This window comes from Meles meles, chromosome 13 (genome assembly GCF_922984935.1).
Source record: "Meles meles chromosome 13, mMelMel3.1 paternal haplotype, whole genome shotgun sequence".
NCBI classification, from domain to species: domain Eukaryota; kingdom Metazoa; phylum Chordata; class Mammalia; order Carnivora; family Mustelidae; genus Meles; species Meles meles.
In genome coordinates, this window is record NC_060078.1 from 28,816,166 (window position 1) to 28,830,754 (window position 14,589).

Below are 14,589 nucleotides of genomic sequence, written 5' to 3' on the forward strand. Positions count from 1 at the left end.
TAAGAAACACAATCTTCCCTACAAAGAGTTTATTTTTTACATTATCAGGATAACTTCAGTAATTTAATTGCATTGATTTCATTAGGGAAGAATTTGCCTCCAAATAGTCGTTTCCACTCACGATAAGGAGAGCTAAAATTTATTGAGCACTTATTATGTGCCAGTCACTGGGTCTAAGCATTTTACTTATACTATTAATTTACTGATTCTGACAACACTATGATGTAGGCCCTATTATTCTTCCCATTTTGGTGGTAAGAAAACTGAGAATTAAATAACTTTCCTAATAAGTGCCACAGCTGAGATAGGAACCCCAACATAAAGAGATCTAAAACCCTTATCTTTTTTTTAGAATGATTTTTTTAATTAATTTCTTTTCAGCGTAACAGAATTCATTGTTTATGCACCACACCCAGTGCTCCATGCCATATGTGCCCTCCATAATACCCACCACCTGGCTCCCCCAACCTCCCACCCCCGCCCCTTCAAAACCCTCAGGTTGCTTTTCAGAGTCTATAGTCTCTCATGGTTCATCTTTCCTTCCAATTTCCCTCAACTCCCTTCTCCTCTCCATCTCCCCATGTCCTCCATGTTATTTGTTATGCTCCACAAATAAGTGAAACCATATGATAATTGACTCTCTCTGCTTGACTTATTTAACTCAGCATAATCACTTCCAGTCCCGTCCATGTTGCTACAAAAGTTGGGTATTCATCCTTTCTGATGAAGGCATAATACTCCATAGTGTATATGGACCACATCTTCCTTATCCATTCATCCGCTGAAGGGCATCTTGGTTCTTTCCACAGTTTGGCGACCGTGGTCATTGCTGCTATAAACATTGGTAAAACCCTTATCTTTAAGCATTACTCTACCTTGCTTCCCATTAAACTGCATGTCTGACTTGTATAGCTAATTATCTTTGACATCAGACTTGAATGTCTGATAAATATCTGAAACTCAACATGTTGAAAATTGAGTTTCTGATCTCCCTATAAAAACTGGCTTCACCCACAGTGTTTCCTATCATGACTGATGAAAGCTATCCATGTAGTTGCTAAAGAAAAAACAAAAAAAAAAAAACAAAAAAACAAAAACAAAAGCAAAAAACCTTGTCATTATCTCTGGTAGACACAGAGGTGTACTGTCCATATCTCCCTTCCAAGTAGGATTTACTGCTCAGCTGTAGGGACTGAGGCCAGCAGATGGCCCCCAGGGGTCAGTTCCTCAGTTGCAAGGGGCTGCTCCTTCTTCCCTATCCCTGGACATCATATAACCTTCCCAGGGCAGGATGACCTGCACCCAGTGACTGACAGAGACAAAGAAAAAAAAAGGGGTGGGGGGAGATCCTGGCTATTTCTGCTTGACAAGGTACACTAGAGGGCACTCCTCCTTCTAGAGCTCTCTGCTGACTCATCTAGGTTTGTGGATCTGGCTTACAGACTTCTTTATCTCAATCCTGCTCCCTTCCTCTTCCCTTCTCACATACTAATTCATAACAACACTCTGTATCCCAAACTCTTTTCAGTGTGTGTTTTGGATGACCCAGCCTGCAAGATCAGCCATGACTCCTTTCTCTCATATCTGACATCCGTTCTGTCAAATCCAGTTGGCTTCACTTACAAAATTTAGCCTTAATATTCAGTGATGCCACCCTGGTCCAAACTAAACTATGAGGTGGAATGAGGTGATGAACATAAAATATAAGAATGGAACATAGATTACCATAACAGCTTTCTGCCTGGTTTTTCAGCTTCTCTCTTTGTTCCCCTTCAGTCTATACTCTACAGGCAGCCGATATAGTCCTTTTAAGACTCAATTGTCATACCTCTGCTTAGTACCTTACAATAAATCCATTTAACTTGAAGTAAAAGCCAGAGTCCCTAAAAGCCCACAGAGTCCTCCATAACCTGGCCCCACTGGGTCTCCTCAGTTCAGCTCTGACTCATCCCCTTACTCTACCACTCAGGCACCCTGGTTTCTGTGCTGTCCCTTAAACAATGGGACATGATTTCAAGCCTTCGTCCTACATCCCCATCTGCCCAATTATCTAATCTCTTTCAAGCCTCCAAGTCATCTTGTCTTCTCAATGTAACATTCTATACAATTTACTTATCTACGATGTCCACTGCTTTTGGTTTTTGCCTCTATTCTTTTGTTAGAACATAAGCTTCATGGGAGCAGCACTCAATTTGATTCCAAGCATAAAGAACATAGCCAATGATAAGTATTTGTGGAATGGATAAAACCTATATTTCATAAATTGATTGATGTAAACTAAAATCATTATTTCAGTGTAATCAACAATCCCACTTTAAATTCATTGACTTCCTTGGGAGAAATGTAAAGGAACCAAAAGTCCACTGATAGAATATTTTCCTGATAATCATTTTATTATTAGACACAAGGCAATGATGGAGACTGATAAAGTAATGGGATTTTTATTTACTCATAGTCTACACTCCAATCTGAAAACCCATATCTGTTTATTTTCATATTGAGACACAGCAAATCACATTTTATCTTTCTCTCCACTTACCTCAAGCTCATCAAGGGCACTTCCCAGTGTTGCTGCCTTAGGTTCTGGTGGGGCAAGCGTATTCTGGATGCCTTGTGAAGCATTTGAAATTACATTGAGGGCATTGTGAATTTCTTCACAAACTGTGTCCTTGCTGGCTTGGAGGGAAGCAACATCAGAATGTTCCAAACAAGCTGAGCAAATTGAATGCAAGAGGGGGGAGTTCTCCTTCAGTGAGGCCCGGGCCCCTGCAATTTCATCCCTCTGATTTGGAGATTTTAAGTCCTAGGGAAAAACATAAAAAGAGAGCTTCCTTACCATGGGTTATAAAAGAAAGATTTATACAAAAAAGCTCCATTTTTCTGTCAATATAAGTGAAAAGATAATAGACACTAAGAAGTCAGGTATAAGTTAAAATCAAGGGCATCAATTATTTCTACACTCCTTCAGATTCTGTTAAAAAGTTCTACAATAGGAAAGCTGAGCCAATTAGCAAATAAAGGTCACAATGGCGCAGATGTATAATAACTAAGTAGATCTTATATTTGTCAGTCATATCTTGCTTATAAGTCAGAAAAATACTCTGACGTTCACATTATTAAGTGTATTATAAGAGAGCCTGAATTACAAGGATGTTGATTACTTATTTCCATAGATGTTTATGACTGCATTTAACCTTTTCATTAAAACTAAACTGATTCAGTTAAGAATATTAAATTGAACCTCCTACCATTCAGCTATTTTCCACTGTTTTTCAGAAATACTTACTAATAATTTAATCCTGGATCTTTCTTTCTTTCTTTGACATTTATTCAAAAAATAGTTATTGAGCACTTAGCATATGCTAGCCCTGTGCTAGACGCCAAGTGTACAGATGTGAATCCTGCAAGGATCCTGTTCTCCTGAAGCTTATGTTCTTGTTTGAGGGGGTGGGGGACTATCAACAAAGAATAAACTAGGTAAACAAATACACAAGACAATTTCAGGCAATGATAAATGCTGTGAAGAAAACATAAAAGTGAAATGTCATAGAGACTGCTTTAACTTGGGTGGTCAGAAAAGATATTTCTGAATATGACATTTGCAGTAAATATAAATGAAAAGCACTCCAAACAGTGGGAAGACAGGGAAGAGAAAGTCTGATATAACTGATAGCTGATCAAAATTAGCTCAAAATACCATGGAAAAACCTGGTAAACACTACATTAGTCAAGTGATAAAGGTCAACATCATCAGTGATGTCATGTGGGTATCATGCAGCCCTTGACACACTGTGACAAGAGCAGCACTTCACCTCTCTGCTATTCTCTCCAAAAGTCCACAACTGCAATCTAATCATAAGAAAAATGACAAGCAAAACCAGATTGGGGAACACCTCACATGATACCTGGACAATATTCTTCAAGAATGATAAGGTCATGAAAAAGGAGACCGATAAACTGCACAAACCAAAGGAGATGGGGGAGACATGACAACTAAAGGCAATGTGGCACCCTGGACTGGTTCCTGGAACAGAAAGAAGGCATTCATAGAAAAACTGGTGAAATTCAAATAAAACCTGTAGTTGAGTTAATAGTAATACATCAATGTTTGTTCAGAAGTAGCAAATGGAAGATATTAACAACAGAGGAAACCAGAAGAAAGGTATTCTCCATACTTGGAGTATTCTCCATACTATCTTTACAACATTTCTGGAAATCTAGAATTATTAATATAAAGTAAAAGTTCATCTTAAAGAAAACTAATTCAAGAGGGCTTAACAATAGCTTATGTATTCCACATACCCTATCTTACATAATCTTTATAAAACTTATGAAAAGATATTATCTCCCCCCACTTTAAGGGGAAGAAAAATGAGGTTTAGAAAGACTAAGTTCCTGAGCCAAATTACAGAACAAGAAGGTGGCATTTCTTGTATCGTAACCCAAGTCAGTATGACTGTTAAGCCATGATGTTAACAACTATGCTACAGTCTTTCCTACACAGGAAGGATTTCCTTTATTTGCTACTATACAGGGACGAGTAATGACATAATTTATAAAGTGCTTCTAGATAGTATCTTATTGATCATCACAACACCCTTTGAGGCAGTAAGGCTGGTGTTGTTAGCCCCATTTTAACTAAATAGGTATTTAGTGTAAGGAGATTAAGAAGCTGGCAAAATAACAGAGATCTAAACCTAAGTCTTCTGATTACAAATCCCTTGCGTTTTTCAAAACATTCTGCTACCTCGGGATAATGTTGCCTGAGGTTAATAAATGGCTGTGCTACTGTATTTTTAGGTCCTTCCTTTCTGAAAATAAAGGCTGTCTGGGACTTCATGCAGGCTCTAGGGGAGATTAACTTCTTTACAAGATTTTGGGAGGACAGTTAGAAGTAGCTGTCAACTCACTGTTTGTACTCACTAATTACCCGAAACAAGACACTTTGTAGTTTTCTTGGCTTGCTATGATTTCCTCCTTATATTTCTGGTCTAGGTTCTAGTTCCAGCTCTGTCATTAGCACTGTGCGCAGGGTAAGTCTTCTACTCTTTCAGTGAATGTTTTTCCATCTCTAAATGTGGGGTAATGATACTTTTACCAATGTTCTCATGAGATTGAGTAAGTAGCACATCAGAAATGGAATGTACTTGAAAAATAGTAGAGGATTATGGAAAGAGGACAAAATTATTCTTCCTAAAATATTCCTAAAATAGTCTTCCTAAAATTTATCAAACGTGGTGTTCTGTTTTTGTCCTGTGATGCTCTTAGTGATTTTCAAACTTCCCACAATTTTATAGCACTACCTACATTTATCTCAGTGTGATTTGGAGGAAAAATAATTGAATGTTTAGATAGGATGAACACTTCTCAGAGGTATAATGATAAGAAGTATGAATATTCAGAAGGAGCTGAAGAAAATTCTCTGCATAATAGAGCAATAATCAAACCTAATTACATAATACCCTCCGAAGTGACCTATGCATTACACTGCTCTATGTAGAATGGCAAGGTCAACGTTTAGGTAGTTTCTGAAAGGTGAAAGTTTGTGAACATATATCACTACAAAGAAAGATAAGGTTTAAAGTATTAGTTCTTTTACTCTGATGATGGCTATGTATATCTCACCATTAACTGTGGTAACTTTAATGTTGTAGGAAATTTGGAATTTAAAAAAAAATTCTAGGGATGCCTGGGTGACTCAATCAGTTCAGCGTCTGCTTTCAGCTCAGGTCATGATCCCAGAGTTCTGTGATTGAGCCCTGCACTGGGCTCCCTGCTCAGCAGGGAGTCTGCTTCTCTCTTTCCCTTTGCCCACTTCTGCACCTTTGCTCTTGTGCTCTCTCTCTTGCTTACTCACTCCCCTCTCTCAAATAAATAAATACTTTTTTAAAAAAAATTCCAAAATATTTTGGAGTTTGAGCCTATGCTTTGCCATCCCCGCCCAAATCTTTAATGCACACTTACACCCTGAAGAGCAAGCTGATAAATCTGTGAGAAAGGATAGATTCAGTGAACATATAAAAAATAACATATTATGGCAGCAGGTTGGAGGGAAAGAAAGGCATGTTACAGAGTTTAAGTAAAGGAAATTGAGAAGGCAATATCATTTCTCCTGAAGGACATCTCAAAGGATAAATTTAATGTAGGAAATAGGTATACAAATAAAAGGGGAACAAATGGGGGCACCTAGGTGACTCAGTTGTTAAGCGTCTGCCTTCGGCTCAGGTCACGGTCCCAGGGTCCTGGGATCGAACCCTACATCAGGATCTCTGTTCAGCGGGAAGCCTGCTTTCCTTTTCCCACTCCCCCTACTTGTGTTCCTACTCTTATTGTCTCTCTCTCTTGTCAAATAAATAAATAAAACCCTTAAGGGGGGGGGGATTAATGCCATCGTTCTAAACAAAAGGTTGGGGTGGTGACTATGGTTATTTTATTTTGTTTTGACTGATGATATCATGGGTTCAAAGGTTCCTAGGCTGTTGATTTATCCTAAAATTTTAAATCAGGTCAAAATAGGAATTAAATGATAGGGTCAGGGCACCTGGGTGTCTCAGTCAGTTAAGCATCTGCCTTCAGCTAGGGTCATGATCCCAGGGTCCTGGGACTGAGTCCCACATCAGACTCCCTGCTGATCAGGGAGTCTGCTTCTCCTTCTCCCTCTGTTGCTTCTCTCTCAGTCAAATAAATACATCAAAAAAAAAAAAAAGATAGGGTCAATTAGGGATTTCTCTGGACAGAGAAGTCTAAAGAATTCAGCTCCTTGGGAATTGATACTTTTTTAATATCTTTTTTAAATTACTCCAGAAGAAAAAGCTCACATAAGATATCCAAGTTTAGGAGACATTAAATGCTTCCAGCTGATGCAGAAACACACAGATGGGATTAAAAAAGACCTTACAAGTCTGTGCAAGTGGGTAGAGAAGCAACATATGAGTTTTAACCCTGGCAAAAGAACAAAATATATTTAGGAATTTTAAAGATCACAAAGTATAAAAATGGAGGACTCTAAGATATCAGTTAATTAATTCAACCATTCACTCAATAAATATTGTTGAGTACTTCTATAGCTCAGGCAGTACACTAATGTTAAGAATGCAAAGATAGAAAGAGCACATGGGTGGCTCCGTCAGTTAAGTGTCTAACTCGGTTTCGGCCTAGGTCATAACCTCAGGGTGGTGAGATGGAGGCCCATTGTCAGCTCCACCCTTAGCCAGGAGCCCGCATTAGATTCTCTCTCTGTCCCTCCCCCATCCGTACATGCTCTCTCTCACTCTCTCTCTCTAAAATAAATTGATCTTTAAAAAAAAAGAATGCAAAGATAAAGAATGTATAGATCAGAAGGGGAGACAATTTATATGGGAGCTAAAATAGCATTATTCATAGCCTAAAGGAAAGTCCCTTGGCTTGAGGGGATTGAAGAAAATTTATTGGAGGTAACTTTTAAACAGTGAGTAGAAGTTATCTATGTGTAGAACAGAACAACAAGAAAACAGCATGTGCAAAGGCCTGAGGCATGAGCACGCAGGCCACTCTAGGTGGCATGACAAGTACAGGAAAACCCGAGCAGGAATGATGATGAATCAGCTAGAAAGGTAAGCGGGAGATTCCTCACATGGCACGCTTAAAGAACTACAAGAGCAGCAAGCTCAGGGGTATATTTTCAATAGCAGTGAACTTTTAGTTTATTGGAGAAAATGGAAGTGCGGTCAGGAGACTAGGCAATAACCCAGGCAAGAGACAATGAGCCCCTGAACATTGAACACTATTGTTAGGTAGTAGTAGAATAGATCTAAGAAAATTCAGAAAGTAAAATTGTAAGACTTTGTAATATTTAGATGCGGGAGGGGAGAGGAGGTATTTAGAAGTGTCTAGAAAACTTTTTCAACACTATGTGTACACAGTTGATGCATTCACCAAGATGGGGTATACAGAATGAATAATATGTTTGGAATATAAAGGTGAAATACATTGTATCATCTGTTAAATGTGAGATTCCAGCATAATACGCAAGTGAAAAATATAGAATACATGAACCTAGAATTCAGAGTCTAGGGTAGAAATAGAGATCTATGAATCACCAGCTCATAATTGGGAGGTGAAGCCATGGATGTGAAGGTTACGAGGTCTTCACCCAGGATGAATGTTTTAATATAGAGAACCTGGGAAAAATCATAAATTGTTTCTTGAAGAAGTAAACCTGATAATTGTATGTGTTAGTTCAAAAGGCCATATATATATTGTAAATCACCAAAAAAGATATTAGAAAATACTGAACTCAAAACAAAGAAAGAAAGAGAAAAACAAGCAAAAAAACACATATACACCATGAAGCTTAAAACCTGAATTACTATAAGTATAGTCATCATACTTGAAGAAAAAAAACAGAGTAGTTTTTTTAAATCAATTTGAAAAGGCAGGATGACTTCAGTATCAAGGTGTTAAAAATATGGGATCTGTTGAATGAATTGATAAGTTATTAATGGACTTCTTTACTAAATCTAGAAACAATAGATGGAGGAAGTAGCTTTTTAAATTTGAGTGAAATAAATTAAAAATATATCTGCTCATTATGCTGTTTCCCTCACTTCATTATAATTCCCTTGAGTGAAAACATCACAGATTAATTATTTTGTATCTCATTATCTATTAGTATGCGGCACATATTATGAGCATAACACATTTTTTTTTCATAACACATTTTTTAAAGAAACAAGTGGACAAATGAATAAGAAATAATTAATAGGATAAGGAATAAGTAATAGGAAGTTAAATTCAGATGGGGTAAGAAACTATATAACTATTCTAAGAATAAATTTTATGGAAAATATACATAATCCAGAGAGTTTAAACAAGTTTATGCATCACAATGTCACAGGAAGCTAAAGAGCAAAATTAAACTATACTTAACATTTAATTTTAGTGAGGCCATTGGTACAACTACTTTGGAAAATTGTACCTACTAAAGCTGAACATATATATACCTCATGATCCAGCTATTCTACTCCTAGGATATACACATACAGAAATATGTTCATATGTTCTTTAAAAAACATTCACAAAAGCATTCCTAGAAGCACTTTTCATAATAGCCCCAGCTGGAAACAACCCAAAGTAATGAGAATGAACAAAATACAACTACATGCCACAATATGAAATATGGAATAAAAGAGATACAACAAAAGAGTACACAATGTTTGATTTTATTTATTTATTTATTTATTTGACATAGAGAGAGATTAGTAAGTGCATAGAGGGAGACTGAGAGGGAGAAGCAGATTCCCCTCTAAGCAGGAGCCTGAAGCAGGGCTTGAGGCAGGGCTCCATCCCAGGACTCTTGACCTGAGCTGAAGTAGACACTTAACTGACTGAGGCACCCAGGCACACCTCTTCTTCTTGTTCTGAGTGCTATTTATATGGGTGTGTTTAGCTTGGAAAAATTCACTGAACTGTTTGCTCACAACGTATGCATATTTCTGAATGTATCTTATACTTCAGTTAAAACATTTATATAAAATCAAGGAAAACAAAAATATTAGTAAAGCCAGGCAAACATTCAGTTTGTGACTTCTCCTGGCAAAGGACATTAATATAAATAAGCTATGGGCTTGCACTCGTATAGCATTTCCCATGATAAGGGAAGGATCAGCAAACTGGATATGCGGTCCATTTGCTAACATCTTCTACCCACTTTGAGGTCTTTTATTAAAAAAGAAAAAGAAAAAAATCTAAATGTTTGGAAAACAAAAATAAAAGAAAGGTCCCAGAGCCTGACCGTTGGAAAGGCAAAGCTAAATGATTTTCATAGCAATTAATTCCATGCACCCTTGAACCCTCATTTCAGAGGATCAGAGAAAACTTCCTTACTATGCCACATCCCTGCCCAAGTGGAATAGCTCAGCAGGTACTCTGCTCAACAAAGCAGAACTACATGCAAATTATTGAGTTTCTCTTCCAGGTGTTTAAATGAAGTTTCTGGAACTAACAAAACCACTCGGATAGGGGAGGGAAAGCTTATGAAGAACATTTTTGTTTTCTTTTTTTTTTTTCTTTTTTTTTTTTTTAAAGATTTTATTTATTTATTTGACAGAGAGAGATCACAAGTAGGCAGAGAGGCAGGCAGAGAGAGTGAGAGGGAAGCAGGCTCCCTGCCGAGCAGAGAGCTCGATGCGGGACTCGATCCCAGGACCCTGAGATCATGACCTGAGCCGAAGGCAGCGGCTTAAACCACTGAGCCACCCAGGCGCCCCACATTTTTGTTTTCTTAAGACTAAGAAGATGTGCAGCAGAAAAGCCCATGGATACTTTGCTATTTGGATTTCATTCTTAGTTGGCTTCTATCCCTGGTCTTCTCTCTGCCAAGATGCTCCCTGCTAACTGCTTCACTGGTCACTAGGCAGCTTCATGTTCTCTCAGAAAACAAAATAGTGCAAACACCTGCTAATTAAAATGTTTTTCCTCAACATAGATTAGGGAGTGGAATACTTAGCCTTAACTGAAATGAGGACAGAAGATGGTAAAATAAGAGTAGAATACAGAGATAATTAAACAGTGTTGAGAAAAAAATAAAGATTGAAAAAATGCAAGATTTTACAATCAAAACATGATTAAGCAACAGAAAGAGGACTTTACTGCTTTTCTCTTATTTCTTTTTCGATTTTATATTAATAGGACAACTACAATAAAGGAGGAAATAAAAGAATTCTTCAAATACAAATAGAAAATTGAGAAACCATATAATAATAGCATTAAGATATCCCCCAAGGTATGTAATTCTGAGCCATTATTGCATACCTTGGTAGAATGAAATACACAAAAGTGAATATTAATAACTCCTAGATACCTCCTAGGAAAACATTATTACTTAATTCTAATGCAGGCCACCATGTCATTCAAGAAAATTGTATATATAAAGTTAAGAAAGGCACTATGTTAATCCTCTATCTATCTGAAACAAACATACTATATATAATATCTATTATTTGCCTCAACTTTATATCTAAAAAATAAATTGTATCTAAAGTCATCTACCACACAATTGAAGGAAAAGAAGTAAACAGGAAAGCAGATAAATAATGCGCTAAACAAAATCCAGTGGTACTTCACACTTCCGTTCCATTTGTGTGTATACTGCATTGCTTAATCTAACAAGATTCAAATATCCATGTCAGAAAACCTTTCCTCTACAGTACAGATTTATTAACATCTATGAGTGAAGATGGATTTTAACACCCAGCCAAAGATCAAAAACCTCATTTTCCTTACAATTTCTTCCTATTTAAGTTGCTGTGACTCACTTGTGAGAAATAGACCACCATTTTCCAAACTTAGCATAACTTAGTACAAATGGAATTCAAGCCCAGGAATGTTGATCCAAATACTAATTGATAATGCCTTACATTCACGTAGTAGTTTATCTCGTTTAATAAGTTTCTTGTCATCTTCTCATAAAGAATTCCATGAGGAAAAAAGTGTTATTATCCCTAAATGTTAAAAAAAGGAAAAGGACAGTTGTCCAAAGGCACACAAGATTAATAAAAAGTGGTGGTGAGGGGCGCCTGGGTGGCTCAGTGGTTTAAGCCGCTGCCTTCAGCTCAGGTCATGATCTCAGGGTCCTGGGATCGAGTCCCACATCGGGCTCTCTGCTTAGCGGAGAGCCTGCTTCCCTTCCTCTCTCTCTGCCTGCCTCTCTTGTGATTTCTCTCTGTCAAATAAATAAATAAAATCTTTAAAAAAAAAAGTGGTGGTGATGACTGTTTTTAAGAAAGCCTGCATTTACTAAACAGCTATAATGCTTCCTTCAGGCAAACATGCTCTAGTCATTTTTCATTTAATGGCCCAGCTATGAATAGAATCCAGAACTGGCTTCTGTCTTAAAAACTCATTTTTAAAATTATTTAAATTCAATTTAGTTAACATATACTGTACTATTAGTTTCAGGGGTAGAATTTTGTGATTCATCGTGTGCATATAACACACGAGTACCCTCCTTAAGGTCCATCACCCAGTTACCCCATCCCCACCCACCTCCAGCAATCCTCAGTTTGTTTCCTCAAGTTAGGTGTCTCTTTTGGTTTGCCTCCCTCTCTGTTTTCATTTTATTTTTCCTTCTACCCACAGCTATTTTTATTTGCTGTCAGTAGTTCATCATCTGCCTCCAATGTCTATCAAAGGACTTCCCTGCAGCCCTATAGCTCTGTGGGGGCACAACAGAGAATACATATTTCAGGGATATCTTCCTGATGAATAATTATCATATGTAATGCAACTCAGATTAGAAACACATTCTTTTTTTTTTAAAGATTTTATTTTTATTTATTTGACAGACAGAGATCACAGGTAGGCAGAGAGGCAGACAGAGAGAGAGGAAGGGAAGCAGGCTCCCTGCTGAGCAGAGAGCCCCATGCGGGGCTCGATCCCAGGACCCTGGGATCATGACCTGAGCCGAAGGCAGAGGCTTTAACCCACTGAGCCACCCAGGCGCCCCACAAACACATTCTTTAATTCCGTTTCAGTACAAGACTGATTTTAAAAAAAACAAACCTCAGGCCAAAACTATAAAAATAGAAATCAAAGTGTGATCCATAAAGTCATTTAGATTGCTCAAAAATATAAGTCAGACATAATGAAGAAAGAGCGAAACTATCATCTTAACTATTTCAATCTACCTTTGATAAAGGAAACATTCTAAATATAGCATCTTAGTAATGATAGTTGAATGGTTGCTTTTCCCAGAGTGGGAGGGGAAACTATTTGGTTTAATTCAACCAGCTTGAAAACACCTGCTTTAAGGTGTGACTTTAGAGGTAAGGCTAAAGATAAGGCTATATAACTCAGGTGTTCCTAAGGTTATAAACTCAAATGTTTATTCTAAGCAGGAAGCATGAATAGGCCATTTGTTAATCCACAGGGAGTGGTGAGGCACTCACACACTATAGAATACTTGCCCCACTTAAAAACATTCAAATCCAAAATGGCCAAAAAGAAGTCCTGACCTCTGCTCTAAAGTTCCAGCACAGATGTTTGTGTCAGCCTATGAGTGCACTCTCCATGTTTTCTATTCATAACATATGTGTAACTGACCTTAGAAAGGATTAGAAAGAGATAACGGATGTCCTTGGGGCTGAGGAGCCTACAATAAATGAACAGGAGTGAGGCAGATGCTGAGCCACTCCAGGGCAGGAAGTCTGTCTCATTATAATAGAAATAGCATGAGCTTTGGGGTTAGGATCCCAACACAAAACACTCCAAATATCAGATTTTGAGTAGAAAAATTAACCTTATTTCAGCTACAAAATGGGAATAATAATTCCTACCCTAGAGGATAAAATGAGGTTAAATTATTTAATATCAAACATTTTCCAGAATGTTCTTAGTGATCTCTCTATATACAGCAAACTATTATCTAATCCCCTCCTTAAAATGCTTCTCCCTTATCTTCTTAGATGACAGTGAATACGAAATTTAAGTTGACATTATTTGATAGTATTAACCTCTCTTCTGCACTCCAGATACATAACTCAGGTTGAGTCTCAAAATAAACATATGGGAAATTGAACCTGTTGCCTTTCTTATACTCCCCCCCCCATTCATGTTTCTCCTCCAACATTCTCAGCCTCAGTGGCCTCAATATCCAGCTAATGAGAAATCTGAGGAATATCCTTGACACTTCTATTCCTTTATCCCTATCATTAGATAAAGTCTACTATTCTATTTATTAAATATTTCTCTAGTATGTACCCTTGTTCTTGTCCTTACTACTAGGACTAATCTAGAGGAGAAATGATTAGGGATAACTAATGAAGTGGTTTTAAGTACAAAGAAGAAATCAAAGACAAAACTTTTTGACTAATACAATCTTTTCTCTATAGTATCATCAGAGGAATCCCTCCAAAATTCAAAAATGATCATCAATCCCCAATTTAAAATTTTCAAGTGACTATTAATCCACACAAAATAAAACTCATTTTTTTAAATTATAGACAAGGATAATCTGACTTCAGCTTCTCTCTCTAGTCTCATTTCCTATCACTTATCTCACAGGCACGGAGACTTTTCTCTAGCCACGGAGACTCACATAAGGTTCTATAAGTGCCTTGAGCTATGTTCCAGTCTCCCCTTACATCTCTTGGGAAATGTCTACTCATCCCTCAAGCTATCTTGGAGTCTCATGTTCAGTTACCCACAGATGTACTCAGGTGCTCCAACAGTGCTTACATGGCACTAATCTAGCATATATTAAACAATTACCATTTGCTACAGTTATTCATCAAAATATCTGTGTTTCTTACCAAATTATGAGCTCCTATTAGGGTCATACTATGCCTTACCTCTTTCATCCCCCTAGGCCTCATATGGGAGCTGGCACAGAGTGACCAATGAATCAAGGATACCTCTCACCACTTTTTTTTTTAAGATTTATTTATTTGAGAGAGAGGGGCAGAGGGAAAGGGAAAGAGAGAATCCTTAAGCAGACTCTCCACTGAATGCAAAGTCCAACACAGAGATCCACTCCGGGACCCTGAGATCACACACTGAGCCGAAATCAACAGTTCACCAGTTAACCTATGAGACACCCAGGTGCCCCTATCT

The 14,589-nt window shown here is 37.6% G+C and overlaps 1 protein-coding gene across 1 annotated transcript in view; it reads right to left on the bottom strand.

The window, feature by feature from the left end:
• CTNNA3 (catenin alpha 3) overlaps window positions 1-14,589 on the bottom strand; it is a 1,394,003-nt gene that overhangs the window by 1,263,207 nt on the left and 116,207 nt on the right. The window contains exons 3-4 of the mRNA XM_046026581.1: window positions 3,968-4,024; window positions 2,540-2,803 (exon numbers count right to left, since the gene is read on the bottom strand). Of these exons, the coding sequence (XP_045882537.1) occupies window positions 2,540-2,803; window positions 3,968-4,024 (321 nt within the window). The remainder of the gene's footprint in view (window positions 1-2,539; window positions 2,804-3,967; window positions 4,025-14,589) is intronic.